Below are 27,784 nucleotides of genomic sequence, written 5' to 3'. Positions count from 1 at the left end.
GGTCTCACGGTGGTGTTTTAGCTGTACAGGGTGGGGCAATCCTGACCATCTTGTGTCTCAGTTTCCCTGAGATAATGACCAATCCTTGCATTGTGGCTGAGGTAGCTTGCATAGGAATGCCCCTCCCCCATAGACTTATATATTTAAATGCTTGGTCCCCAGTTGGTGGAACTGTTGGGGAAAGATTAGGAGGTGTGGCCTTGTTGGAGGAGGTGTATCACTAGGGTTGGGGCTTTGAGGTTTCAAAAGCCCATGCTAGACCCAGTCTCTCTCTGTGTTCCTGCCTCCTGCCTTCAGATCAGGGTATAAGTAACTCTCTGAAACTGTAAGCAAACTCCCAATTGAATGCTCTGTTCTATAAGTTGCCTTGGTCATGGTGTCTCTTCACAGCAATAGAACAGTATAGGTAAGATAATGGTGGTTATGAAGAATGGGTAGGGCCAGACCTCGAGCTGGTGGCAGCTAAACCCAGCCGCTCTAAACCCGCATCACCTGCAGGGCTTTGAGGGTAACACATGACCAGCCCCACAGTTGAGTTGCTGCTCCTGGGCACTGATTTGGCTCAGGCTGAACATCCGCACACGGTCTGCATCCCCTCCAGAGCCGCGGCACCAGGCACAGAGCCTGGACACAGTGGATGCTCCACAAAGGCAGCTTGCGGAATGGGAGAGTGGAGCCTGGACAGGTTTGTACAGGGTTGGCCTCCTGGAACACTGTCTCCTCGGCCCCCCAATATCAGCCTCACTCCTTCATCTGCTTCTCTGCAGGCTGCCTGAGGTCCGGATCTCAGACAATGGTCCCTATGAGTGTCACGTGGGCATCTACGACCGAGCCACGAGGGAGAAGGTGGTCCTCGCCTCGGGCAACATCTTCCTCAACGTCATGGGTGAGTCAATGTCCCGGGAAGGAGGGACATGGGTGTGTCCATGTACACACAGCAGGCTGTCCTGAGACACCTTGTTAAATCCCTGTGGTGTATGTACAGAACCATCTACTGCTCTTGCGTGGGAAGAGGAAAAGGCCAGACCGTGGCAAGCTGTGATTGTGGAACCTGGCCCCAGTGGCCTCTTCTTAGGGACTCTTTCTCTTCTGGGTCCCATGCTGTAAGGACTGAGAGTCTGTTTCATCTCTAACTCTCATGGGCTAGGTATGTGAAGGTCTGCTTGTTGACTGGACTAAACAAGTCACCGAAGGAAGAATGACTGGTGTCCAGAGAAAGCAGGCTACCACAGCCCTGAGCTTTTTCACAGATTAGTGAGGAATGTCAGTCTCTAGAGCCGCCCAGGTATAGGCCCTGTGGCATGGTGGGGCTAGAGGAATGAGGCCCTGAGCTTGTGGCTATTGAAGCAGCCTTCCCCTGGCTGAGGCCAAGGCTCTATCAGGAGAAGCCCCAGGGGGGAAGTGCTATGAGAATACTCTACCTGACTGCTAGAACCTCCAGGGAGGGGACCCAGCACCTCAGCTGTGACACACTTCAGAGACACTCCATTTTCTTCCCGGGGCTTTTCTGGGAGTATTGAAAGTCTAGGAAGTTAGAGAACATTCTGGGCCGAGTGTGGGGGTGTCCTGGGTTCTCACTCTGGCTCTGTTACCTCCATGTATGCATCCGTGACGTGGGAGGGAAATACTAGTATCTGTCCAGTTGATGCAACATTGACTGAATCGGCCCTCATTCGGCCTCAGTTTCCGCGCTGGAGATGCAAAGGACTTGCTCTGAGTAGTCCCCGGAAGTTCCACCAGCACCATGCTCTTGCGAGATTCTGTCGCCCCTCCTCTGGAGGAATGCTTGGGTTTGGCCTTGACCCAGCCTCTGCGTCTCTGTTTTTCCTATCAAATAATATTTGTCAGGACAACAAAGCCTGCTATACTCTGGCAATCGATGAGAGCACAAAGGCCCTGCGGAAAGTCCTCGATCTGGGGAAATTGAAAACCTCCAAAGGTTTGCAGACCCTGGGAGCAACATCGATTCCACCACGGTAGCTTGGGGAGGAGATGGCATCGCTGGGCAGAGTGGCCGGTTCCTCTGACAAAGCATGCTCAGTGCTCAGCCCCGCAATGGCCACCGCAGGGAAGAAACGCAGCTCAGCGTACACCATCCACAGGGTCTCCCAGTCCAGTGAGAGATCCACGCCCCTTTAATTACTCGTCAAATGGTTGTGGCACATCCAGGGCACCTTCTCTGGGTCCAGAAGTAGGGACAAACTTTGAACGGAATGAAGTTCCTGTCCTTGGTGAATTTGCTGTCTAGGGTGTGAGCCAGGCGAGCCAGTCATAGGACGCATGCGCAGATGAAGCAGTACGCTGTCAGGTGACTGGTGGCAGGTGCTAGAAGAAACGTAGAGTAGAGTGATGGGTAAAGAGGATCTGCAAAGGGTGGCCATGCGAACTAGGATGGCAGGATGCAGAGGAGGCCAAGCCCCTCTGGGGCCACTGGGTGCTCAGCTAGGTCCTTGTACATATCCACACATCGTGGTGCTCCCGCCCCATAGCTATCCAGGAAGGAGGGGCTATCCTGATCTGTGTACTTTGAGACAGGATCTCATGGAGCTCAGGCTGGCCTCAAACTCGCTACCTTGCCAATGTTGACCTTAAACTTCCAATCCTTCTGATTCTACCGCCCAAATGCTGGGATTACAGGTGTGTGCCACCATGCTCAGTTTATGAAGTACTGGGAACTGAACCCAGGACTTCATGCAGGCAAGGTGAATACTCTACCCACCAAGGCACAAGGCTGGCCTTATGAAGAACACTTTGTAGATGCCTCTTTGTTTGACCAGTGTTTGTGGCTCTCCAGAGCCTTGAGTCACCTGAGGAATGGAGGTTCTGGAAGCCTGGGGTGTTTCTGAGAGTGGTGTGGGCAAGGAGGGCGCTCTGCCTACTTGACTTCCCAGGCTCCTCTTTAGAGTCCACCTGTCATTGACTCTGATGTCCATGTGTCTTGCCTTGGAGAAGGAACCAGGATCTACTGCAGCCTTGAGGAAGGCAGCAAACACCCACATGCCATGCCAGCTGTGGCAGTCGCCCCTCCAGTGACATTTCACACCACCGACCCACCAGGACACTATGGCAGCATCCTTCCCTGTCTGTCTTTGTAGTCTGTACCCAGTGACTCAGCAACTGTCAATCAAAATCCGGGAGAGTATAATGATTTCTTGGCACATGAGTTATTGGGCACATGTGTATTGTGTGTCCTTGGCCTTGTGTGTCTACAGAGACCACAGGGAGGTATCAAGAATCCTCTGTCAGTCTCTGCTCAGTGGCAGGATCTCTTCGGGAACTGGAAATCTTGAGTTTTTCAGCTAGACTGGCAGCCAGCAAGCGCCAGCAGGCCCCCCTCTTCTGAGAGAGCAGATCCAACTTTTACAGGGAGAGGTGCTGGGATCTGAACTCCTGGCCTCCTGTTTGCGTGGCAGGTTCCCTTAACCACTGAGCTATCTATCCAGGGAAAGAGGTTTTAGTTTTCGTCATCCATTTTCCTCGTGTGTGTGTGTGTGTGTGTGTATGTGTGTGTGTGTGTGTGTGTGTACACGCGCACACGAATGCACTTGCATGTGAGCACACGCACGTGTGCATGAGTGCATGTGTGTGGGCACCTGCATATGGATACCAAGGTTGATATTGAGAGTCATCCTCAATTGCTCTTCCATGGAGGCAAGGCCTCTCAATCGAGCCCAGAGCTTGCTGATATGACTACCTTGTCTTTCCAGCTTGCTCTAGGGAATTCCTGTGGGCCACCACACCTACCCACCATTTACACAGACTTGGGGAAGGGGGATTTGAACTCTGGTTCTCACATTTGCACCACAAGCTCTTTAACCCCTGAGCCATCCCCCAGCCCTGAGAAGTTTTCTAAATTATGCTTGCCCCTAACTCCATGACTTTCTTCACATATCTCTGGGTCAGAGCCGATTTCTAAAATCACAGGCCCTCACGATCTACACTTGTCTGAAGCCCCACCCAGATCCTTCCTCAGGGTCTCAGAGACCCTCCAGAGCCCCTCCAAGTGAGTAGAGGCTGTTCAATGCCTGGGTCCCCTTTGTGTCATACGTGTGTGTGCTAGCTATCAGCAAGGCAGGACGGGACCCCAGATTTGGGAGAATGGAACGCCCCTGGCATAGTGGAGTACAGGGCCCAGGCTATCTCCATGAAAGCCACTGCACACCGTCAGTCCCTCACAGCTGCTCGCAGAGGCCTCTGGGTAGAGATGAAGCTGAGAGAGTGGCTGTAATTTCACGCCTTTCGCATCCCGCCATGTGGTAGGAAAGACATTTGGGAGGCCCGGGAGCGAGCGACACTCAGGGTGTGTGCTGCATGCAGCCATTAAAATGTTTCCATCCAAGCTGCTGACAAACAGGGAGCCAATTTGAATGCTGTGTGCTGGGCTCTGGGAAGATGTTCCATGCAGTCACCGGAGGATGGTGAAGCTGCTTCCTGGAGGTGCAGGTCACGGGGTGAATGTGTTCAGGGGCTTGCGATACAAGCAATTAAATGTGATGAGGCCTGGGCTCCTCGCCCCTACCAGAGCTGAAGTCTTCCTCCGGAGTGGCCGGGGTGGCACCTCAGCCACAGGTCATGGCATCTTGCCTGTGCTGGTCCCAGCTCAGCGCACACACCAAGGCTGATCACATGTCCCTACAAGGGCTCTTACTGACAGTTGTCCTTGTTTTACAGAGCAAGCCCTGAGAGCTAAGAGACTTGCCATGTGAGGGACACAGTCAGGGGCTAGGAGGTCCTATATGGCTTATTTTGTCCACAATTAGCAACCCTTACTCCCTCCAGACGCTTGAGACAACCCCTCTACCTTTGACATGGGTCAATTGTAACTCAAATACCTACCATCCTGCCGTGTAGGCCTGAGACTTCACTCAGAGCCCAGGCTGGAGCATCCAGTGTTGTGCTCTCCCATAGTCAGGCAGGACTGTGGTATCTGGGAAAGGATGAAGGGTCCTGGGGGAGGGAGAGGAAGCACTGACATTCCCTTCATTCCATTTCTTCCTCTCCCACCTCTGCCCAGAACAACCCTCCCCCCTCAGCCCTTCCCAGCAGAGCACCGAACTTGTCATCCTGCAGACCAGATGACAAACTCCAGTTAAGTTAGTGTCTACTCTGACTCAGGTGGAACACACTATTCAACTTCTTTTCCAATAAAATAAAATAAAAATTAATAGTTAATAATACATAATGTCTTTTTCTAAAAGACAGGGTCTCATATAGCCCAGGCTGGTCTCAGACTCATTGTATAACAAGCCATGACCTGAAATCCTCTTTTAAAAATTCACCTATTTTTATTTTATGTGTATGAATGTTTTGTCCACGTGTGTGTGTCCATGCAGCACATGCATAAAGACACATGTGCAGTGTCTTCAGAAGCCAGAAGAGGGCGTCATATTCCATAGAACTGGAGTTACAGATGGTTGCTAGCTGTCATGTGGGTGCTGGGAATTGAACCTGGGTCCTCAGCAACAGCAGCCAGTGTTCTGTTAACCACTGAGCCATCTCTCCAGCTCCACCTCTGGAGCTTTTACTCTTCCTGACTCTGTCTCCCAAGTGCTGGAATTACAGGCTGCACCATGCCTGGTTTTCTGAGGTGTGGAGGACAGAATGCAGGGCTTAATGTATGTTGTGCAAGACTCCACCAGCTGAGCCCAGAACAATTGATCAGAAAATAACTCTGATGTCCTCAGGGTCCCTCTCCCATCCAGTCTTCATTTGGCAAGTGTTTATTAAAGGCCTAGCAAGCGTGTCCAACCCTCAGCCGACAGACAGTGTGTGTGGCCCCAGGTTGGTATGGATGCCACTCAACAGAATCTGGAACTTACCTGAAATACTCTGAGATAAATATACTTTACAGTTTACAGATGACATTGTATTGCAAGGTCAAAAGAATGGGCATATCTGTGGCACATTCCAGGTACCACCCTATGTACTGGAACAAGACAAACAGAAATGCCATGTACTTCAGGTGCAGACTGGAAATTGGGCTCTAAGCCTGTGACACAGTCATACAGTGTGTCCAAAAGTGGTCAGGAGCCAGCAGAAAGGTGGGGATTATTTTGGGCAAGATCCCTTGGAGAAGGTGGCATTTGGAGAAGGTATAATGGCTGCTGAGGACTTCCTACTCAGCAGCCCCTAGCTCCAATCCCACCCTAAGCCAAGAGTCCAGCAGAGAGCAAGACAGAGTCCTCACCTCTGTGACCTGCCTTCTAACAAAGATAGTACAGGTTGAGGTACCCACATGAAAACCGAATCTTCAAAAGAATGTTCATTTCCCAGGCCTGCCTGGAGCTTGTGACCATGAACTGCCAGACTGTGGCCATAGTGGCTGGTGGCTGGTGACTGTCACCGCCTTCACCGATCTGTCACATGACTCCTTCATGCAAGTTGGTCTCCGAATTATATGCTATTTCTTTCCAGGAGGCCTGTCTACTTTTCTTTCCTTCTGACTTATTTTTATTTTATTTGGAGACTGGGTCTCATGAAACTCCATGGCTCGGAACCAAGAGTGACCTTGAACTTGTGATATTTCTGTGTCTGCCTCCAGATGGCTGGGTTTACAGACATGTGTCACCACATCAGGTTCATATAATTCTGGGGATGCGACCCAGTGCATGCTGGGCAAGCACTCTACTGACAGAGCCGCCTCCCAGTCTGCTCCCTGCACTCTGTTCTTCTGAGGACATAGGTCATTAGATTAAGATGCACCCTGATGCAGTGTGCTATCATCTCCATCTAACTGCTTGTATAAGGTCAAACTCTCAGGGACTACACTCTGATGCAGTGTGCTATCATCTCAGTCTAACTACTTGTATAAGGTCAAACTCTCGGGGACTAGGGCTTAGGACTCACTATATGTTTGAGGAAACAATGTCAAGCCATGACAGTCATGGAGGGAGAGGGAGGAGGGAGGAGGGAGGAGGGAGGAGGCTGTGATTGGGAAGCCACTGCTCTGTGTTCCCAGTGACATGGTCATCCATCGCTGTGTGGTTAACACACCAGGCTCCACTGTTCACGTCCTCTCTTGAGGACACTCAAGTGCTAAAATAGGTAATCCTGCCACTTACCCTTTACTAGAGAGGGAAACAAAAAGGTTGTGTGCCTTGCCTAGATTCCCTAGCCAGAAAATAGGGGGCAGGGATGGGGAGGGGGTGGACAGAGAATTATCCTAGGCCATTACTATTAGTCTTAGTCCTGGTCAGTGTTTTATTGCTGTAAAGAGACACCATGACCACTGGCAACTCTTATAAAAGAAAGCATTTAACCATGGCTGGCTTGCGGTTCAGAGGTTTAGTCCATTATCATCATGGCAGGAAGCATGGCAGTGCACAGACAGACATCTGGATCTGCAGACATCAGAAAGAGAGAATGAGTCACTGGGCCTGGCTTGGGCTTTGGAAACCTCAAAGCCCACCCCCAGTGACACATTTCCTCTAACAAGGCCACACCTCCTAATCCTTTTAAATAGTGCCATTCCCCTGGCGACCAAGCATTCAAATGCATGAGACTGGGGGGACCATTCCTATGCAAACCACATCACCCACTCTGAAGGCAGCTTACCAAGCAGTGGGAAGCCAGACAAACAGACCCTGGTGGTAACCAGGGGATTCCTCTTGGGGAGTTTGTTCATTGGATATCGAGATAGCCTACCAAGGATGAAGTACTAAGATCCATCCCCTCATAAACTGGTCCCAGTGGTGTTCACCCATACACTCAGCACTCAGGAGTATGAGGACTTCAAGGTTAACCTTAGCTAGATAAGAACTTGAGGCCAGCCTGGGCTACAGGAGACTCTGGCAAGAGCAAGAGTGAGCAATCCTCCTCTCAGGAATCCCCCAACCCCTGCTGGCTTTAGAGCCACCCCGTGAAGAAAGCAGAGTGAACTTTGATGCTTGCCACACTTGGAGCCCCAGAGAGCACTGCTAGTGTGTGACACGCGCACTCTGGCGTGTCTACTTTCCAATGCGTTCTGCCTAGCTTTTCTTGTGGCTGCTGTTCATTCCCAATCCGCCCTCCCCCCTCCTCCTGACGTTACTCTTTTATTCAATGGTTCTGTTGAGTGATAATTCACACCCCACCATTCACTTAATGTGTCCCATTTACATCAGGACCCTGTAGCCACCGACAGTCAGTTCTAGAATCTTCCCATCACTTCCCAAAGAAACCTCGTGGCCATGACCACACGGTCACCTCCCCGTTGGCTTTTCTTACCATGAATATTTCAGACAACACTTGGTTCTTTAGTATTAAGCTGTATCCCACTGTATGGGTTTCTCTTATTCACAGATCTTTTGTCTGTGGAGGGGCTTCAGGTTGCTCCCACCTTGTTGCTCTCACAGGAGCTCAGGCTGCTGTGAATGTGAACAAGTTATTGTGCGAACATAGCTTCTGCTCTCTCCTCTGTGTGCCCGCAAAAAAAATTGCCAAGAACGGTGGGAACCAGAGCCTTTTAAGGGACTAGCCTGAAGCTTGCACAGCTGTTGGGCTGGTTTGGGGGAATTGGGGCAGAGCTCTTTGGTTTGTTTCACTTGGTTTGGTGTTTTTGAGACAAGGTCTCGCTCTGTAACCCAGGCTACCCTTAACTCACAGCAATCCTACTGCCTCAGCCCCCTAGCACTGGGATTATGTGAGACTTCAACATGTCTATCTTATGCTGCCCAACAGGATCTGAGGAACCCAAATTGTTGCCAACACTTGTTATTAAAAGCCAAGGGTCTTTTTAGTCTAGCCATCCATCCTGGTGATGGAAGGAGGTAGCATCACTTCGAAGGTGAGAACCTCATCCCCCTGCAGGGGGCTCTTGGCCATGTCCTATCTCCCCAGGGACTGGCCAGTGTGTTATTTAGCTGTAAGAGTCCTCTATCTCCAAAGTCCCTTATCGGCCATCTGATCTGCACACTCATCTCCTGTTTGTAGGCTTCACTTTCAGGAGGATGACCTCAGGAGAACAGAGGGCTTGGATTCCACCGGTCTATTGTGTCTGCTTCTCTTTTATTGCTCTGTTGTTAGTGCCTCCATTAGGGAGCCCTTAGGGCATATTTTCCTTCTAAGAGTTTTTATGGCTTTGGCTCTTTCATTGGGCAGACAGAGCATGCCGAGTTATTGACATGAGAGGGAGGGGTCCAGGTGTCCCAGCAAATTCCTGCGGCAAGCTATCCAGCCCATCGAACTCACCCAGCCTGGCTAGCAAGCATGCACTAGGATGGGGCGTTCTCTTAGTTTTGATCCCTACACAGATGGCGACTGGGTCCCACCCCATTTGTGGGGCTCTACCTCAACATCTGATGAACAAAGGGGAAGATATGATAGAGTCAAGTCTTAGAACTATCCAGGGCTTGGGCAAAATGCAGGTGCTTTATGGAGTACTGTGTCTTGGTGGGTAAGCCATCTTTTTTAAAAAATCTACTTATTTATTTATTTATTTATTTATTTATTTATCTACCTACCTGTATTGGTAGCTTACCTATTTGTATGCCTCTGTGAAAGTGTCAGACCCCTGGAACTGACAGTTGTAAGCTGCCATGTGGGTGTTGGGAATTGAGCCTGGGGCCTCTGGAAGAACAGCCAGTGCTTTTAACCTCTGAGCCATCTCTTCAGCTGGGTAAGCCATCTTTTATAGAAAATGAATAAATAAACTGTTTCTCACATACCTGGCTTGTTTTTCAAAGTTTGCCTACTTCATTAATCTCTGTGTGCCCTCCTGCATGAGTTTGTGTGTGTCACCTGCATTCAGGTACCCACAGAAGGCAGGGGCCACCTCATCTCTGTGAGCCACCTACTATGGGCATCACAGACTTTCACATAGGTCCTTTGTGAGTGCAGTATGCTCCTAACTGCGGAGCCATCTCTCCATTCCCCACAACTGGCTTTTTATGTGGGTGTTAGGATCCAAATTCAGATCTCCATGCTTATCCAAAACACATCTTGCCCACTGCACTGTCCACTCCCCACTCCCCACGCTTCTGGGACTCTCTATTCTGTCTTACAAGCCTATGTCAGCCCTTATACACACCTGTAACTGGCTCAACAGCCATGTGACTCTGGGCAGTGGGTTCAGGGGGAAGACAGAGTAACTCAGTAATTCTAGTTTCCCTGGGGAAAGCTTACCCTGGTGGATAGAAGCTTCTAGAAGAAAGGAACAGGAGTTCCTAAGTATGGGTGGAGGCCACTCTGCCTCCCTGAGGTCTGGCTAGAGGACAGCTTTCCATCAAATCCTCCCCAGCTCCCTTCTCTTGAGAAAGGCAAATTCCCAAGACGGGTTATCCCTAGAGTTCCCTCTTGTCTTGGATATTATTCTATTGCTGCAACAAAACTCCATGACCAAGACAACTTACAGAAGAAAGAGTTAATTGGGGCTCATAGTTCCAGAGGGTGAGTCCAGGATGATCATGGGGTGGGGGTGCTGGGGGCATGGCAGCAGGCAGGCAGGCATGGCTCTGAGGCTCTAGCTGGAAGCTCATATCTTAAGATAAAACCCTGAGGCAGAGAGAAAGAGAGGGAGTTTTGGTGAATCTTTTGAAACTTCAAAGGCATCCTCCTGTAACATACCTCCTTTAACAAGACCACACCCCCAATCCTTCCTGAACAGTTCCAACAACTCAGGACAAGTGTTTAAAAACCATGAACCTAAGGGAGACATTCTTATGCAAATCACCACACCTCTCTAGAAGCCAGCACTTGCTCAGGGCAGAGAGGGGGAGGGAGCTGGGAGGCCAGGGATCACAGTCCACTCTTGGGTAGGAACACCCTGAGCTGCTCTGAGGTTCCTGGCAGGGGCTTCTGAGAGGCAGGGCTCACAGCTGCAGGACCACACACCCCAGGATGCCTGCTGGGAGAAAAATGATCAGCTCAAGCCCAGAGCCTGGGTCTGAGAGCTTGAGGAGCCACCCCACCCACTGGGCACACACTAATTACAGTAAACATCCAGGCCACAGCTGTGGAGAACTGAAGAGAACTCAGAACCAAGATGTGCTGGGAAGTCAGGCTGTGAACTCCAACTCTTACCTCCTGCCTCAGAAGCTCTCAGAGCCTTGGGTCAACCAGAAGCCAGCAAGGACAGATCTGTGACCTGTCTCGTGGGTTAGGGACAAATCAGTGTTGCATGTCCCTCAAGCTACAGAAGGAAGCACCTTAGCAATCAATCTCCAACTGCAGACTTGCCCTCAGCTAGATTTGGTCCATTGTGTGGATGGAGCCCACCTTGCCGATGAGAGGCATGGAGGGCTTTGTGTTTGAATCTAAATTTTCTACCCATTCCAGAGTCTTGTCTACTGGGTGTTTATTAGACACCAGGCATGGCTCAGCACCTGATGGATCTTGGGTAGCAGCCCTAGAATCAAAGTCTGTTACTTGTTTTCCTGTTTCACAGATGGGAAAACCAGGCTGAGATGCTGCGCCCAGGGATACAAGTCTGAATAGGGCAGAACAGAAATTTGCAACCTTGTGGTTCTCCACCCCTCCGGGTGTCAGGCATGCCTTTCACAGGGCTCACATATCAGATATTTCCATGACAATTCATAACAATAGCAAAATTATAGTTATGAAGTAGCAACAAAATAATGTATACTTGGAGGTCACCACTGTGTGAGGAACTGTATTAAAGGGTCACAGCAGTGGAAGGTTGAGGACCACTGAAGTCACTGGTGTGGAAGTCACCAGGGCAGTGGGCTCTCTCTGAAGGTGCATGGACGAGAGCTGACTGTCCAGGGGAAGCTGAGAGCTGGTTGTGGGTCCTTAGGAAGAACTGTACAGACCGCAAAGGGGCAGGTCATTACAGGCGACACAAAGGGGCACGGGGGGCGTGTCATGCCACGCCTGTGGCCTGAGTCCAAGAGAACAAGAAGGGAGAAAGGGGACAAGAAAAGGTCCCCAATGGCTTTGATGGGTCATTAACTTAAGACCCACTTCTCCCAAGTTCATGCAACACAGATTTCCTGAGCAACACAGCCCTGGCAGAGGGAGGGTCGAGTCTTTTCTCTGCCACCCTTCCTATGTTGATCTTGGAATCTCCTTCTCTGTTCTTTTCTATTCTCCTGCCTCACCACAGAGCTCACAGCTGGCTGTGTCCTCCACCTCCCAGTGGAGCATGACCTGGGATGTTGCTTCATTTCCATCCCTCCCAGAGCCTCAGTCTTCCTGTCTGCTAAGTGGGGTTACAGTAGCATCTCCCCCATTGGGACACGGGCATGTGACTATCAAACAGAGCCCTGTGCCCCAGGCCCACAGTGAAGGCGTTTCTCCCTCACCCTCTGTGGCCAGCGCTCTCGCCTGTCAGCATCAGCTTCAGCAGTCAAGGCACAGGTGACAGCTGTAAGAAACACTAACAGCCAGGGGAGGATCTCTCAGCAGGATGGTGGCAACTCTGTCCCCTCCCAGGGGGACTGGCTGCTAAGCGATGGGGAGCATGGAGCTAGCACCCCACTCTGATCCACCCCTTCTCGTCTCCCTGTTACTTCGCCTCTTTGTGGGTCTTCTTCCCTGGAAATGGGTCTCCTCTCCCATGGGGCTGTTACAAACCACAGATAACGTGGGGCCCATGAGTAGACAGGAAGTGCTCAGTGTGCCGGAACAGGAAGTGCTCGGCCTGCCGGAACAGGAAGTGCTCAGCTCATAACACACTGCCATTGTGAAGGTGCCAAGCAGGCATAGAAAGACAGAGACCACACAAGCCAGCCCCAGGACTGAACAGTAAGCACGGCGTGCGGGCATGAGGGACCATTCTGTGCATAGCAGCCCCAGGCATGGAGACCAACTGGAAAGAGGGGTCAGACATGAGATGCCTGGCACAAGGTTGAGATGCTATTCTGAGAAGGCACCAGGACAGTCGTAAAACCTCAGTCAGTGCCCCCAGCTTCAGGGATATGGGACAGAGACGGAACGCCCGGGCACCCTTCATGTCAAACAGATAGGTCTTCCAAGGTGGGCAGCTAGATAGGCAGTTCAGGGCCTGAGGTAGAGGCTGGGCTGCGCTGGGCTGCGCTGGGCTGCGGTGCCTTGATGGTCCATAGCAAGGCATGCAGTCCAGAGGACTCAGGCCAAGGCCATCTAAGCCAGGTGCGTACAGGCCTAGAACCTGATGCTGTTGTCTTGAATACCTCAGAGCCGCTGAGGATCAAAGGACTGATGTCCCCTCCACCTACCCACCCACCCACAGCCTCTCCGTTGCCAAAGCCGTCAGCTGAGCGCCAGTGTGGATGAGCAGACAGATGGTGTGAGCTCAGAGGAGCTCTTTGGAGCGAACTCGCAAGGACAGTCACTTCCCAGCTTCAGCCCCAAAGGTCTGAGCCTGCTGCCTGCCTCCTGTCCAGGTTCCTCAAATCCCTATCCACCCTCTTCAAACACAGCTCTGCCAAGTTGGGGCGCCCTTGACAGAAGCCCACTGTGTACCTAAGACAGACCCAGCACGTCCCATCAGCCAGCCGGCTCCCAAGCACCTTTCAAGAGAAGCGGGACAAGAGATATTCAGCCAGGGGCAGCAGGACAACCAGATGGCCACTGGGTGATCTGGATAAGTAACCCCTCAGCAGACACCGATATGGGTGACGTGAGATCCCCAGGCACTGACACTCCAGCAGCCTGGATGTCAAGAGGTCCCTATTTTACCAAAGAGGAAACTGAGTTGGTCCCTGAGAGGGAGCACTCAGTCAGTTTGCACTCAGTCAGCCTCCGATGCCCTTTTATCCACAGGGGAATTAAGGCTTAAGTTGCAGATGGAGACACAGTCACTGAAGCCCCTACTCAGTGTGGTTTGGGAAACTGCATTAAGTACCTCCACCATGACTGTGGGCAGACAGCTTGGTCAAATAGCACATACGACTGTGAGTCCCTGGGCCCGTGGCCTCCCCACCCCTCCCAGGGATCCCAGTCAAGGGGAAGAGAACAGGTCATGTGTCCACTCATCCCTAATTCAAACCACCGTCACAAGCACCCCCTATGCATCTGCTACATTGAAGGCATGAGGCCTCGTCTTTCTACAGTGCGCCACCTAGGGGAGAGATTGTGTCAGTAGAGGGCAGCCAAGGAAGGATGGTCTGGTCACCAGTTCGGACTTTGCTGGAAGCTCTTTTATGAGGTAATATATGACCCTTGCGACACTGGCCTTCCCTACTTTAGTCAGTGAAGAAACTGATGCCCAGAAAGATCATATATCATGACCAAGGTCACACAGTGAGTCAGTGGCAGAGTTTGTTGTTTGCAAGCCCAATAGCCCTGGTTCCAGAAACTTCTATACGGTCTCACTGAGACACCCATCCTGCCTTCCTGAGCAAAAAAAAAAAAAAAAAATCTCATCTCCTCAAACTGTGCAGCCAAGTGGCTATAAACCTCCAGGTCCCTCGAACCTTCTGGACCTTCTGCATCTTGCCACCAGAGCACCAGTCTGTTTGCAGAAGCACATCAGCTCTGCCTCCAGATCCCCATCTGAGCATGTCCGCAGGAGCACAGTTAAACCCTGACAAGTGTTAGGTCAGCAATGCTTTATTCCCACACCACCTGGAGCAGGATTTAGTGTCCCTGGCAGAAGGTAGACTCCCCTCCCTGGGACAGGACCCTTAATTACCTGTGATATGTGATCCTGGAGCTGCAGTGTGCCTCCGGCCCAGGGTTGTAAAGAGAGCAGAAGGCTGGGTTTTCAGTGTTCTGGGGTTCCTGTAGCCATCTGAAGAGAGAAAGCCTGGAGCAGGAGCAGTGGGGCGGGGTGGGGGAAGCAGTGGGGGTGGGGAGCGGCTGTCTATGTGGGAGCCAGTTGCGGCTCTGAAGGAAGTGGGCTGAGAAAACACAATACCAGCACCATGTATTATAAGGGAAACTGAGACCAAGATCATGCTGCAAGTAGCCTTATCCTGGGGCTCACAGTCCTGGCTGCTGCATTGGCTACAGTGCATTCCGGACTCAGTTTCCCTATCTGTCCAGAGGGAGGCAGGGTTCCTTCACTCACTCTTAGACATTAACGCCTTGCCTGACTGAGGCTCAGGATGAGACAAGCCTTGGGCAGAATTCTTCAGGGATGTTCTCATAGAAGCTAACATGAGGAGACAAGTAGGAATATTCCCATTTTACAGAAAGGGAAACTGAGACCCAAAGGTACCAAGGGCTGCCGTGTGCAGAGGGCCTGACCTCCAAGCTCCAGGACTGACACAGGGCTGGAAGGCCCAGTCTCTTCCTCAAGGAGTCCATCACTGACAGGGAGCTGGTCAGGAAACCAGGTTGCTGGAAGACCAGGAATCGGAGTGATAGGGGAAGACTAGAGTGTAAGCGCAGGGACATGGGTATCCTAAGCAACAGTGTTGTCCTGGGTGGTGCTGGCTTTAGCTGGTAGGAGCATCCTGTGGTGCCAGATGGAAGATGGAAGAGGGGAAGACACCCTTCAGCAGTGTCTTAGTGTCTAGTCAGGGTTTTACTGCTGTGAACAGACACCATGACCAAGGGAACTCTTTTAAGGACAACATTCAATTGGGGCTGGCTTACAGGTTCAGAGGTTCAGTCCATTATCATCAAGGTGGGAACATGGCAGCATCCAGGCAGGCATGGTGCAGGAGGAGCTGAGAGTTCTACATCTTCATCTGAAGGCTGCTAGCAGAATACTGGGTTCCAGGCAGCTAGGATGAGGGTTTGAAGCCCACACTCATAGTGACACACCTACTCCAACAAGGCCACACCCACCCCAACAAGGCCACACCTCCAAATAGTGCCACTCCCTGGGTCAAGCATACTCAAACCACCACACTGAGTCACTGTTCTGTTGCTGTGAACAGACACCATGACCAAGGCAGCTCTTAAAACATTTCATTGGAGACTTGCTTACAGTTTCAGAGGTTATCATCATGGTGGGCGCACAGCAGAGTGCAGGCAGGTGCTGGAGCAGAAGCTGAAAGCTCTACATCACCATCTGTATGCCAAGAGAGAGAGAGAGAGAGACAGAGAGAGAGAGAGAGAGAGAGAGAGAGAGAGAGAGAGAGAGAGAGAACACCTACAGGGGGCATTCCTTAATACTTAATAGTATTCAGAAGAACCATATGACGATGATCTCATTCTACAGATAAGGAAACTGAGGCATGGAAAAGATACGTGACCAGCCAACATCACCTAGCTATTACATGTCAGAGCCAAGATGCACTGTGAGTCAGCAAAGTCCTAGGTCAGAGGTGAGTGGCCGAGGCCCCAGAAACAAGCATGCCCCTCCCCCATGCCCCAGCATACAGTAGGGACCCTGCTTGTGGTGGTTCGAATAAGAACAGGGCTCATATATTTGAATTCTTAGTCACCTGGGGAGTGGTATCATTTGAAAAGATTAGAAGGATTGGGAAGGTGATGAAGAGAGGATACAGACCCTGAAACTCTGAGGCTTCAGCCAAGCCTCGTCTACTGGTATCCTCAAATGCTTTCCCACATCATTCGTTGAGGCAGGAGGTCTCAAGCAAACCCAGAGCACACTGATACAAGTCTTGCCAGCTAGATTGCTCTGGGGATCCTGTCTTTGTCTTCTGAGGCTGGAGTTACAGGCAAACCACCACACCCACACAGCATTTACATGGATTCCAGGGACCCCAATTGGAATCCTCATGCTTCTTTGGTAACTGCTTTCACCACTGAGCTCCCCAGCCCCAACTGAATTTTATTCTGAACTTTGGAGGAGGAAATGTGGGAGTCCCTCCCACCAGATACCATCCCTGCAGCTCTTCCTGATAACTACGCTATGACTAGCAAGCCAAACAGATGATTAATTTCCCTCCGGCTTAAAAATCAATCCTAAAATGCTCATAGGATGGTGAAGGCAGTGGACTCAACACCTCTTGGAAATCTGTTCTACCCCAGATGGGTGTAGGGTGCAGGTGTGAGCGCAGGTGTGGGTGCAGGTGTGAGTACAAGTATGAGTACAGGTGTAGGGTGCAGATGTGGGTGCAGGTGTGGGATACAGGTGAGATGTGCAGGTGTGGGGTTCAGGTGAGGTGTGCAGGTGTGGGGTACAGGTGAAGTGTGCAGGTGTGGGTTCAGGCGTGGGGTACAGGTGTTGGATGCAGGTGTGGGGTACAGGTATGGTGTACAGGTGCTGGGTGGAGGTGTGGGGTCAGGAGCAGGATTGACTCAGCATGCTGCCTTTCAGGAGACTGGGGAGGCCCAGAGGGCTGAACTGGTGGCAACTAAGACTGACTGCCATAGAAGGTTGGTGTATGCAGGACCCCTTGCCCACTGTCTGCTGTGGCACTGTTTAAATGGGGAAACTGAGGACAGGGAAAATCATCTAGAGATCAGAGTCAAAACCTCCACAGACTGCAGCCCTTTGATTCCCACTGTGCCCATGGAGTGCCTGGTGTGGCCAGAGTCCATGTGTGCCGGTGGAGTGACCACGGGCTGTGGAATGCCCGTCCTCACCTCCGGATAGTGCCCCAGTGTGGAGAGTCACCCCAAGACTCCTAGGCCCGGGAAAAATCGGAACCCAAAATTCCACTGAACACGGATATTCCTGACTGTAATTGCTCTCTAGATAGATCGCTAAGCCCGGGACCGTGCACTCCATCTTACTCCCCTCAAGCTCCTCCCAGAGACAATCCCATAATCCCTTGTCACAGCTGCCAAGGATCGAAGTTTGCCCAGCCAAGACTGCAGTCTCCCAGCTGGGGTTCCCGAGCCCTGTGCAGGGGAGAGCCCTGTTTCCAGCCACCAGCACAGAGACTCTGTGTGTGCTTGGAGGGACATGGCACAGCTAATGGGACGGTGGCGTTCCAGAGTGGTGCTTCTTGGAGCCCAGTAGCCCCACCCTTGATGATGCCTGGGGGAGAGGCTACAGAGTGAACTGGGGGAGACTCTTCTGTATTCTTCTCCACTTTCAGGGCCTCCCAAGTTTCCACAGACTCCCAGAGGCTTCTAGTGCATGGACACATGTAGGGGGAAACAGCCCAAGCATGTAATGTGTACCTCTGTGGCATACTGAAAACTGACAACAAGCCCCCAAACTTGCCAGCCCTGCTGCTGTAAAGCAAATCTGTAGCATACCCCATATATTTTATCCCTGCACCTATGGCAGGTCTTTGACACATTCTCTCTATAAAGCACAACAGCCATGCAGGGTGGGTAGTTGCAGGGAGAGCTATAACTCACAGGAGGAAGCCACCCACCTATGCTCAGGCCAAAGACCCCCAGGGCCAATGGAGGGTCTACTCCATGAGACTGACAGCTTTAAAGGCCAATCTAAGAACTTGGATTATTGACAAGCAGCCAGTCCAGACATGTGACAAAGTTGCCCCAGTTGTGAGAGGCGAGACTTTGGGGTGTGAAGTCCTGGACCCAATGTAGAGGGTTGGGGAGGCCCTGGAGAGTTATCTCCTAGTCCTGTGTGCAGAGGCTTGGAGGACCAGGCTAGTATTCTCTAGTCCTCTCGAGCCTGCTGTCCCTGGATAATAATAGCCTCTTCTACTGACTATTGAGCATCTATTATGCACAAAGCCTCTGCTCACAAAATAACTCTGGGGTGAAGTGGCTGAAGCTTGTCTAGGTCGTGGCAGAAGTTGGCACATGTGAACTTGTTTTGGAGTTGCCCAGAGGAATTGGTAAAGGCCAATAGAAGGGCAGGGAAGAGGCCCAAGGACTTACACTGGTGACCTACTCAGGAGATGCTGACAGCACTGGTTCAGAGAACACATGTTGAGAACCAGTGGCTTTGAGGCATAACCTAGAAACAGCACTTGAGGGTGAGTGAGATGGCTCAGCAGACAAAGGGGCTTGCTGCTAAGTCTAATGACCTGAGTTCAATCACCAAGACACACAAAGAAGAAGAAAACGAACTCCCACAAATTGTCCTCTGACCTCATGTATGCTTGGCACAAGCACTCTCTCTCTCTCTCTCTCTCTCTCTCTCTCTCTCTCTCTCTCTCTCTCACACACACACACACACACACACACACACACATCAAAAGAGCAGTGGGGTGGCAGTCCAGATCCAGCAGGGAACACCACTCCCCAAAGGAGTGTGGGAGAGTTGCCTCCCCCAGCTGCCTCGCCAGCACACTTCTTGTTGGCTCACTACTCCCCTGAGGTAACCCTGCTCTCCAGAGCAGTTAGCCAAAGCTTCCAGCAGCTGAGTTGTTTGTCACAAGTCACAACTGACAGGGAGGGGCAAGCAGGTGAGTGGGCTCTGCCAGTCACTTTCCACAGAGCAAGCTCAAGACAGCAGGTGGTGGCTGGGCTTCTGCTTAGCCCAGAGAGGTCCCCGTCTCAGGGTAGGAAGGACCCCAGGGACAGCAGGTGTCCATGCAGTCAAGGACCTGGCCCCAGACTCTCTCCTCCAGCCTTTGCCTTAGCTCAGGGATCCCGCAGCCAAGCTCAGGTTCACAGTGGGGGCTCGGCTCTGCATCTGTGGCCCATGTAGTCTCTCTCCTGTCACAGCTCATGGCTCTATGTGAGGACGTGTCCTGGGTTTGCTCCTGCATGGAACTGTGACTATTCAATCTGTACTTCTCCCTTAACTGAAGATTTGAGGCTTTCCCTTCCTCTCCCCTTTGTTCATTGGTGGGATCCACCTCTAGTGAGAAGTGTCATGGGAATGAGAGAGGGTGAAGATTGCTACGCTTTTAGTCAAAGCAGGGGCTGGAAAGTGTGACACCTAGGTCACTCCCCTACTCATCCATGGTACAAACATTTCTTGTGTGATCCTGTGTTAGAAGGAGACAAGAGTTCTTCTCTCAGGGTGCTTAAGGAAAGGAGGGAGGATAAGAGGGAGGTGTCTTAGCTAGGGTTTACTGCTGTGAACAGACACCATGACCAAGGAAAGTCTTATAAGGGCAACATTTAATTGAGGCTGGCTTACAGGTTCAGAGGTTCAGTCCATTATCATCAAGGAGGGAACATGGCAGCATCCAGGCAGGCATGGTGCAGGAGAAGCTGAGAGTTCTACATCTTCACCTGAAGGCTGATGGAAGACTGGCTTCTGATATTCGTCCGCATTCTAACAGCTTCCAGACAGCTAAGATGATGGTCTTAAAGCCCATGCCCACAGTGACACAAGACCACACCCACTCCAATGAGACCACACCCATTCCAATGAGACCACACCTACTCCAATGAGACCACAACCACTCCAATGAGGCCACACCCACTCCAATGAGGCCACACCTCCAAACAGTGCCACTCCCTGGACCAAGAATATTCAAACCACCACAGGAGGGAAGAAGGGAGGGGAGGGAGGGAGGGAGGGAAGGAGGCGAGGAACAGAGCAAGCTCTGCGTGTTTGGAGCACAGCGACAGGGTAGGTACCTGATGGAGAAGGCTGGAGATAAAGACAGGCCAGCCCAGGGCACTTACAGGGCCTCCTGACATCCCTGTCACAGCCTGTCTGGTGTCCTCTGAGGGACACAAACAGAAATGGGACTTGAGCTCCTCTGTGACAGACTGCCTGAGGTCTGAGTCTGGGATGAAGAGGACAGAATCCCAGCCTCCAGCAAGCACAGCCTAGTGAGGAGAAGCAGAGGCAGACTCAGAGAGACAAGCTGCCTGAGGGGGGACCAGCTCCTGGCTCTCAGAGAAAAGGCCTTGCCAGGTTTGGAGGGATGTCTGAGGAAGCCACACCCCTGAGGTCAGCTTTGAGAGAGGAGGCCGAGTCAGGTGGGGAAGGCATCCAGGCACAGGGTGAGTGAGGTGGGGAGACTGTGCTGGGCTGCTGTAGCCTCTGTGGCTCAGAGGACTTCCTGGAGTAGGTGATGTGTCTGTTGAGTGGCATCATGAGGCAAAAAGAGACTCAGGAAAGGATGAGAAAGGAACAGAAACACAAGATCAAGAAATCAAAGAAATAAATGAAGGCGGATCACTTGGGACATTTATATTCATGGACACTTACATTAGAGGCTACTTTTCCGGTGTCTGAAATACAGCATGATGGCTAGGGGCTGATTGAAAAGGGAGGCAGTCGATAGAGCAGGCATGCTGAGAGGAAGAATGGATTTTTTGCAAATAATATAATTTTGAACTTGTCTGTTCCTTCTTCCCGCCCCTCCCCCAAATCTAATTGATGCTCTCCCCATGATGAATGATCCTCAGACTGGAACAGGCTCAGCACTGTCACAGAGGTAGCTGCAGGGCAGGTGTGACAAGCCCTCCCTGAAGACAAAGGTGTTCCTGGAAGGCACAGAGAAAGGGCTGCCAGCCAGCGGCCAGGGAGAGGAGTTAAACAATCCTTCTGTCTGTTCAGCATTTTAAATTTTCCTAAGAGGTTTCTGCTCCTTGTTTCTTCTGCTTCTCGCAAAACACCTGGGAACTGGAATGTCCGGAAATGTGTCGGATTCAACCCATTTCTCAGACTTGAAAGGTTGAGGATGGAGGAGTGGCAGCTAATTGGTCCAAAGCGCCAAGACCTGATTGACATCTGGTCTGAGCTCTGCTCTGCCTTTTTTAAAGTGGGCACACCAGGATAAGGGGATGACCTCGTGGGGAGAATTGAATCCTGGCAGGGTGGGTGCACAGCTGGACAGACCTAGGGACGTTTCTTTACTGTGTCCCCAAATGATCTAGACGGCTAGATCACTGACAGAACTGAGCGGGTGGCTGCACTATCTCAGAAGTGAGTTACAGAGCCCGAAACAAACTTCTGCTTGCAAGACACAGACAGGCCATATTTCAAGATTAATTTAATAAAACGGATCACCGATCATCACCATACTCCATCAATATGAATTGCAAAGCCTAAAATAAGCTCACCTCTTGCCTCCCTCAGTGGGACGGGGTGACAGAGGCTAGCTGGGCTGTGTGTCGGTGTCTGGTTAGCAGCTGCTGTGCCTTGACAGCAGCACACAGAATTAGCCAAAGAAACTTCCAGAAGCAGATCCCTCCTCTTCAGACAAAGCAAGAAATCAGTCCGAAAACCTGCAGGCGGGGAGGTTGCAGGGTGGGGAGTTTCAGAGCAGTGTCCGTAAGTGCAAAGGGTTAGTTACATAGAGCGCCTCTGAAAGACGCCCCCGCAAGGGTTGCTGGGAGCTCTGGACACCGCGGTCCAGTGGAATGACAGAGGAGTGGGAAGACGCTGGGTGAGACAAGCCATGGCCCGGATTCAACTGAACACAGCCAGGTGGCCCTACACTGCTCACTCCGGAGCCTGCAGTTGAACTGGGTTATTCTCACCAGGAATGTCCCATGGGCTGGATGGCTGTGCCCAGGGCTGGCTGTCTTTGGATGAATGGAGATTGGCTCTCAGGCTAAGGACACAGAAAAGGCTATTTGTTTTTGACCCCCATGGAGACCTATCCGGAAGGAATAGTGGAGGTGGGGTGGGGTAGAAATAAGGCCGGAGTTGGGAGAAGGAAAGGGATGGGGATAGTGGTGGGGGTGGAGACTGAGCTAAAACTGGAGATGGAACCTAAGCATGGTGGAGCGCACCTTTAATCCTAGAAGGGGGGGCGGAGCTGGAGCGGGGCGGGGCCGGGGCAGGGGATTTCTGTGAGTTCAAGGCCACCCTAGTCTACATAGTAATTCCAGGTCAGCCAGAGCTACATAGTGAGGCCTTGCCTCAAAAAAAAAAAAAAAATGGCGAGGAGGGTGGAGACTTAGGAATGTAGCGTAACTGGTAGAATATTGCTTGCCTAGCGTTCCTGGCGTCCTGGGTTTGATCCCCAGTACTCTATAAATGTAGCATTACCTCACTTGAAACGCCAGCTCTCGAGAGGTAGAGGCACGAGGATCAGAAGCTGAAGGCCATTCTCTATTACGTATCAAGTTCAAGGACCGCCTCAGCTTCAAGAGACTGTCTCATAAAAGAGATGGGATGGGCGCAGGGGAGGTCAACGGGGAGATAGAGGAGGGGAGGGAGGTAAATGTGGAACCGGAAGAAGGATGTAGGTGGGGGCGGGGTCTAGAGGTGGATTGGAAATTCAGAAGGAGGCAGGGAAGGGGCTGAGGATGATAGAGGAGAGGCTGAGGATGGAGATGGGTGGAAGTGCAGAACAGGACTGGGAGGGAGATACACCGAGAGAGACCAAGGGTGGAAGGACACAGGCAATGACCCTAGGAAGCAGGGGCCTGGCTAGGCGGTCACGGTGACGCATGCGCAGTCGGGGCCTAGCAGTAAACCCAGCAGTGCCCAAGTGGAAACAGCTTTCTGACTGTTGCCTTCCAAAGGGCGATGGAGGGCATAATGTTGAGTACCATTCTCCCAGGACAAGGTGCCCGGGAGATGCTGGTGGGCAGAGTGTGTGAAGCTCTGGCTGGCCACGCGGACGCAGACAGGTCCCATTTGTCAGTGTCCATACAACCGTTGCAGTCTTAAAACCTGAGTTATCTGTTCATACCTGCTCAGAAATGCCGGGAGGGGAGGAGTACAGCTCGCGGTCAGGCTCTGCGTGGTCGGGTGCAGGGCTCTAGAACAAGTTGTGTCGGTGTGCGCTTCTGTGTATGTACACGAGTGTGTGTGTGTGTGTGTGTGTGTGCCCGTGCCTCTGTGTGGATTAGTGTCTGTCGTTCTGTGTGTATGAGTATGTTTGTGTCTGTGTGTGTGTGTGTGTTAATGTGTGGGTCTCTCCGTGTGTTCATGAGTGTTTATCTCTGTGTGTATATGAGTGTTTGTTCGTGCACAGGTATATGTGTATGCGTGTGCACATGTGTGCTGGGCAGCTGGGGGTGAGCAGGGAGTTCTGTGCTTTCCAGAAGATCTTCCTGGATCTAGAAGGTTGGGTACCTCCTGAGGCTCTGCTATTGGCTTGCAGTAAGCAGATTTGTGCATCTCTGACCTCAGTGTGTTCATCTGTAAAATGGAAAGCCTAGCCAAGCGTTACCCAAAAGATACACTAATAGAGGAGACTATTAGTCTGTAAGGCTTCCAGTGAGCACATGAAAAAGGTAAAGTAAATTATTAAAAAAGCAAAATGAATTTAACTACATGCTTATACCTAATATAGTTAAAATATTATACCATTAACACAAAATCAATGTAGAATTATCAGCAGTAATATCTAACCATTTTTTTTATTTTAAATTTTTTACTTTATGCATATAGGTGTTTTGCCTGCATCCGTGTCTTAATACAATGTGTGAGCCTGGTGTCTACAGAGACCAGACAAAGGCATCATATCCCCTAGGACTGGATTTAAGATGTTTGTGAGCCCCTATGCTGGGGCTGGGAATTGAACCCAAGTCCTCTGGAGGAGCAGCCAGTGTTCTTAACCATTAAGCCATTCTCTCCAGCCCTTCTGCAAAGTTTTTGTTTTGTTTTGTTTTGTTGTTGTTGTTAAATTAGGATTTTGAAATTTGCTGTGCCCAGGGCTGGAGAGACAGCTCAGAAGCTAAGAGCACTGTGTGCTCTTCCAGAGGACCTGAGTTCAATTCCCAGCACCCACATGGTGGCTCACAACCATCTGTAATGGGATCTGATGCCCTCTTTTGGCATGCAAGTGTAATGCAGACAGAGCACTCATATACATAAAATAAATGAATAGATCTTTAAAAAGGAAGAAAAAAGAAAGAAAGAAAGAAAGAAAGAAAGGAAGGAAGGAAGGAAGGAAGGAAGGAAGAGAGAGATGATTGGTGTGGCTTTTAATACCAGACATGAGCTTGAACATTCATCATTTGGGGTGCTCACATGCTACAGGGTACAGGTGCCTACTGTGGTCAAGGGCGCAGATGTTGAGCTGTTCCTGGTTTCCTTGCTAAACTGTAAGAACAGACTAGACTTGATCGCCCCAGTCCTTGGCAAGTAGCCTAAAACCAAGAAAACCAGCAGGGCGGGCCAACAACAAGGGCAGCTATCGTTCTACTGGGTACACTTCCAAAATATTTGCTGGTCCTATTTATTGGATCTCCACAAGCCCCTTTATTTCCATTCTGTAGGCTAGAAAACACAGAGAGAGGTTAAGTCACCTGCCCAAGTTCACACGGCTGATAAGTAACGAGGCTGGTCTTTGAACTTTGAGAGCTCTGGTCTAGAGCCCACAGTCAAGGGGTCCTAAGCCCCCTCCCTTCCTAATGATGTGGGGATGGGTATGTCACTTAGGGCTGGAGCACTTGGCTAGCAAGCAGGAGGCTCTAGAATCCTTCAGTAGCACAGCAAAAATGAAGCCAGCCAACAGCATTGATTACCCTGACAGAAAGGCGTATCAGGTACCATATAGTCTTGGTGAAGTTGACTGTGGTGGTTTAAATGAGAGTGGCCCCTGTAGACTCGTGTCTGACTTCTTGGTTGCTAGTTGGTGGAACTGTTTGGGAAGGATTAGGAGGTGTGGCCTAGTTGGTGGAACTGTTTGGGAAGGATTAGGAGGTGTGGCCTAGCTGGTGGAACTGTTTGGGAAGGATTAGGAGGTGTGGCCTAGCTGGTGGAACTGTTTGGGAAGGATTAGGAGGTGTGGCCTAGTTGGTGGAACTGTTTGGGAAGGATTAGGAGGTGTGGCCTTGTTGGAGGAGGTGTGTCATTGGGGGTGAGCTGTGTGGTCTCCAAAGTCTCCTGCCATTCCCAGGGTGCTCTCTGCCTCCTGCTCAGGGTTTGAGATGTGAGCTCTCAGCTGTTCCTCATGCCATGCCTTTGTTCTGCCATCATGGACTCAAACCCTCTAGAACCATAAGCTAAATTAAATGCTTTCTTTTGTAAGTTGTCTTAGTCATGCTGTTTTACCTCAGCAATAGAAAATTAACCCATAAAGTGATATGGGGGGAGAGGGGATTTTGAAGGGTCTACCTGCCCTTTCGGGCCCTTCAGCATTCTGGAGGATGTATTTTAACGTATTTTGGAGATGAAGATGTGGATGAGGACGGGAATTGATGACAAAGATGGAGGTAGAGGTGGTGTTGGGGATGAGACTGAAGATGGAGATGGTGGCTGATGGAGGTAGGGATGGGGGTGCAGAAGGAGGTGGGGATGGGAACCTTTCAGGGGGACACCAAAGGTCTGGGGGAACCACACACAATAAACTTAGGTGGCAGGGTTTTATGCTCTACTCTGACTGAAGGGAGGGTCCTCTGCCTTTGGGGCAACAGAACTAGCAGTTCCCAAGGAAACTGAACCACCAGGCCTCTGAAGATGCTGCAGGGTACCAGGGAACGGGAACTCTCAGCAGCTGAAAGGTACCGACAGATACCGGTCCCTTTGAAGGGTGGGATGGCCTGGTGCAGTGAGAATCCTGGCTCCAGACCAGGCCCTAATGGCACAAACCTCTAATCTCAGCACACAGAGGGAGAGACAAATAGATCATTAAGAATTCAAGGCTAGCCGGGCCCGTGGTGGCACACACCCTTAATCCCAACACTTGGGAGGCAGAGGCAGGCAGATTTCTGAGTTCGAGGCCAGCCTGGTCTACAGAGTGAGTTCCAGGACAGCCAGGGCTACACAGAGAAACCCTGTCTCAAAAAACCAAAAAAAAAAAAAAAAAAGAGAATTCAAGGCTAGCCTGGTCTACAAAGGGAGATGCTGTCGAGCCAGGTTACCACCATTCAGGTTACAGCCCTAACTCCATAAGCCGGGTCTCTTTTTTTCCCCATCTGGAGAATGGGAGTAGCACACCTACCTCACAGGCCCACGTCGAGGCTGGAGTCACCAGCTCTGGAAGCTGGGCTGCCACTGAGTTTTTCCTTCAGATCTCATCCTCAGTGCTGCTCTGAAAAAGTTACACTGCGGAGTTTGCAACTTCTGGGTAATTGAAGTGTTCTGGTGTGCATTTCCGCTCTCCCAGTTCCTACCCGACTTACCATCTGTTTTGAGCCATCTTCCACTTAATTACAATTCTCTGTCTATTGTTCTCCCAAGCTTCCCCGCTAGCTCAGCTTCTCTTCTCTTGCCCCCAGCATGTGTGGCTGCCAGAACGAGGCAATGGCTCGTACCTGGCCCCATCTCACTGGGCCCTAAAACACAGCAGCCCCGCGCCTGCCGCCCCCACCAGCGCACGGGCTTCCCTGCATGCTTATCTCCCTCTTTGCTGGATGCCTGCAGCAGGCCCCTGGCTCTGAGCCTCACACCTGGCGGGTGTCAGGAAATGCTCAGTGAACTTAATTAAACTCAACTGGGGTGAAAACCCCCTGCAAGGAAGGCAAGGTCTCCAGCATCTTTTGTTTGCTGTTTGCCCACCCCACCCGCTCCCCAACCGTGGTGCCCAACCTGGCCCAAGGCCAGGGAAGCCAGAGCGATGGCCTGCTCTAAGCAGAGTTCAAAGATGGTGCCTCCTGCAGAGGTCGGGAAATCACAGCAAAGGAGTCAGCTTCAGGTTGAATTCCCAGCGTGAAGCCCTGCGGATTCTCTAGCTTGAGTTCTGTCCCACAGGCCACATCTGTCGAGCACTCTTCCCACTTAACTAAGGAGAGGTCAGAGGCTCACAGTGTGGTAATGTCCCCAAGACACGAGGATGATGGTGACTGAACTGGGTTTGGGGAAGGAGAGGAAGGAGGGGATGGGGTGAGAGGGAGGGCTGCCATCCATAGTAAACCGGGTACCAGGGAGACAGAAGCCCCCAGCTCTGGATGACTCTTACGTAACATGTTGAGCTCGTTCCCGGCCCATGGAGTCTAAGACGCTGTCTTGTCCTGCTAAAACCCACGCTGTGCTTTCTGGCTCTTCAAAATGAAGTCACTCCCCTGACCCTGCGCTGTCTTAAAACGTTCAGTGCCCCCCCACACACACACACACTGTTGTGTTTCATAAAAAGATAAGGAGAGAAGGATGTTTGGTTGATGTGTAGTCAGATGTGGGGGGAGGGGGTGCCTCCATGGGTCCTTGCTGAAGCATCTCTTTCCCCCTGAGGGACTAGCCACACGATGGTATAGCATAGAGAGTTTATTCAGGGCATGGGGAGGCAGAGAAAGGCAGAGAGAGAGAGAGAGAGAGAGAGAGAGAGAG

General features: G+C 51.3%; 1 protein-coding gene across 1 annotated transcript in view; it reads left to right on the top strand.

Moving 5' to 3' along the window:
* Igsf21 (immunoglobin superfamily member 21) overlaps positions 1 to 27,784 on the top strand; it is a 219,745-nt gene that overhangs the window by 180,398 nt on the left and 11,563 nt on the right. The window contains exon 4 of the mRNA XM_028754042.1: positions 768 to 886. Within this exon, the coding sequence (XP_028609875.1) occupies positions 768 to 886 (119 nt within the window). The remainder of the gene's footprint in view (positions 1 to 767; positions 887 to 27,784) is intronic.

This window comes from Grammomys surdaster, unplaced genomic scaffold, assembly GCF_004785775.1.
Source record: "Grammomys surdaster isolate TR1022 unplaced genomic scaffold, NIH_TR_1.0 125977, whole genome shotgun sequence".
NCBI classification, from domain to species: domain Eukaryota; kingdom Metazoa; phylum Chordata; class Mammalia; order Rodentia; family Muridae; genus Grammomys; species Grammomys surdaster.
Note: the sequence above shows the minus strand (reverse complement) of the source record. Positions and strands in the feature narration are given on the sequence as shown.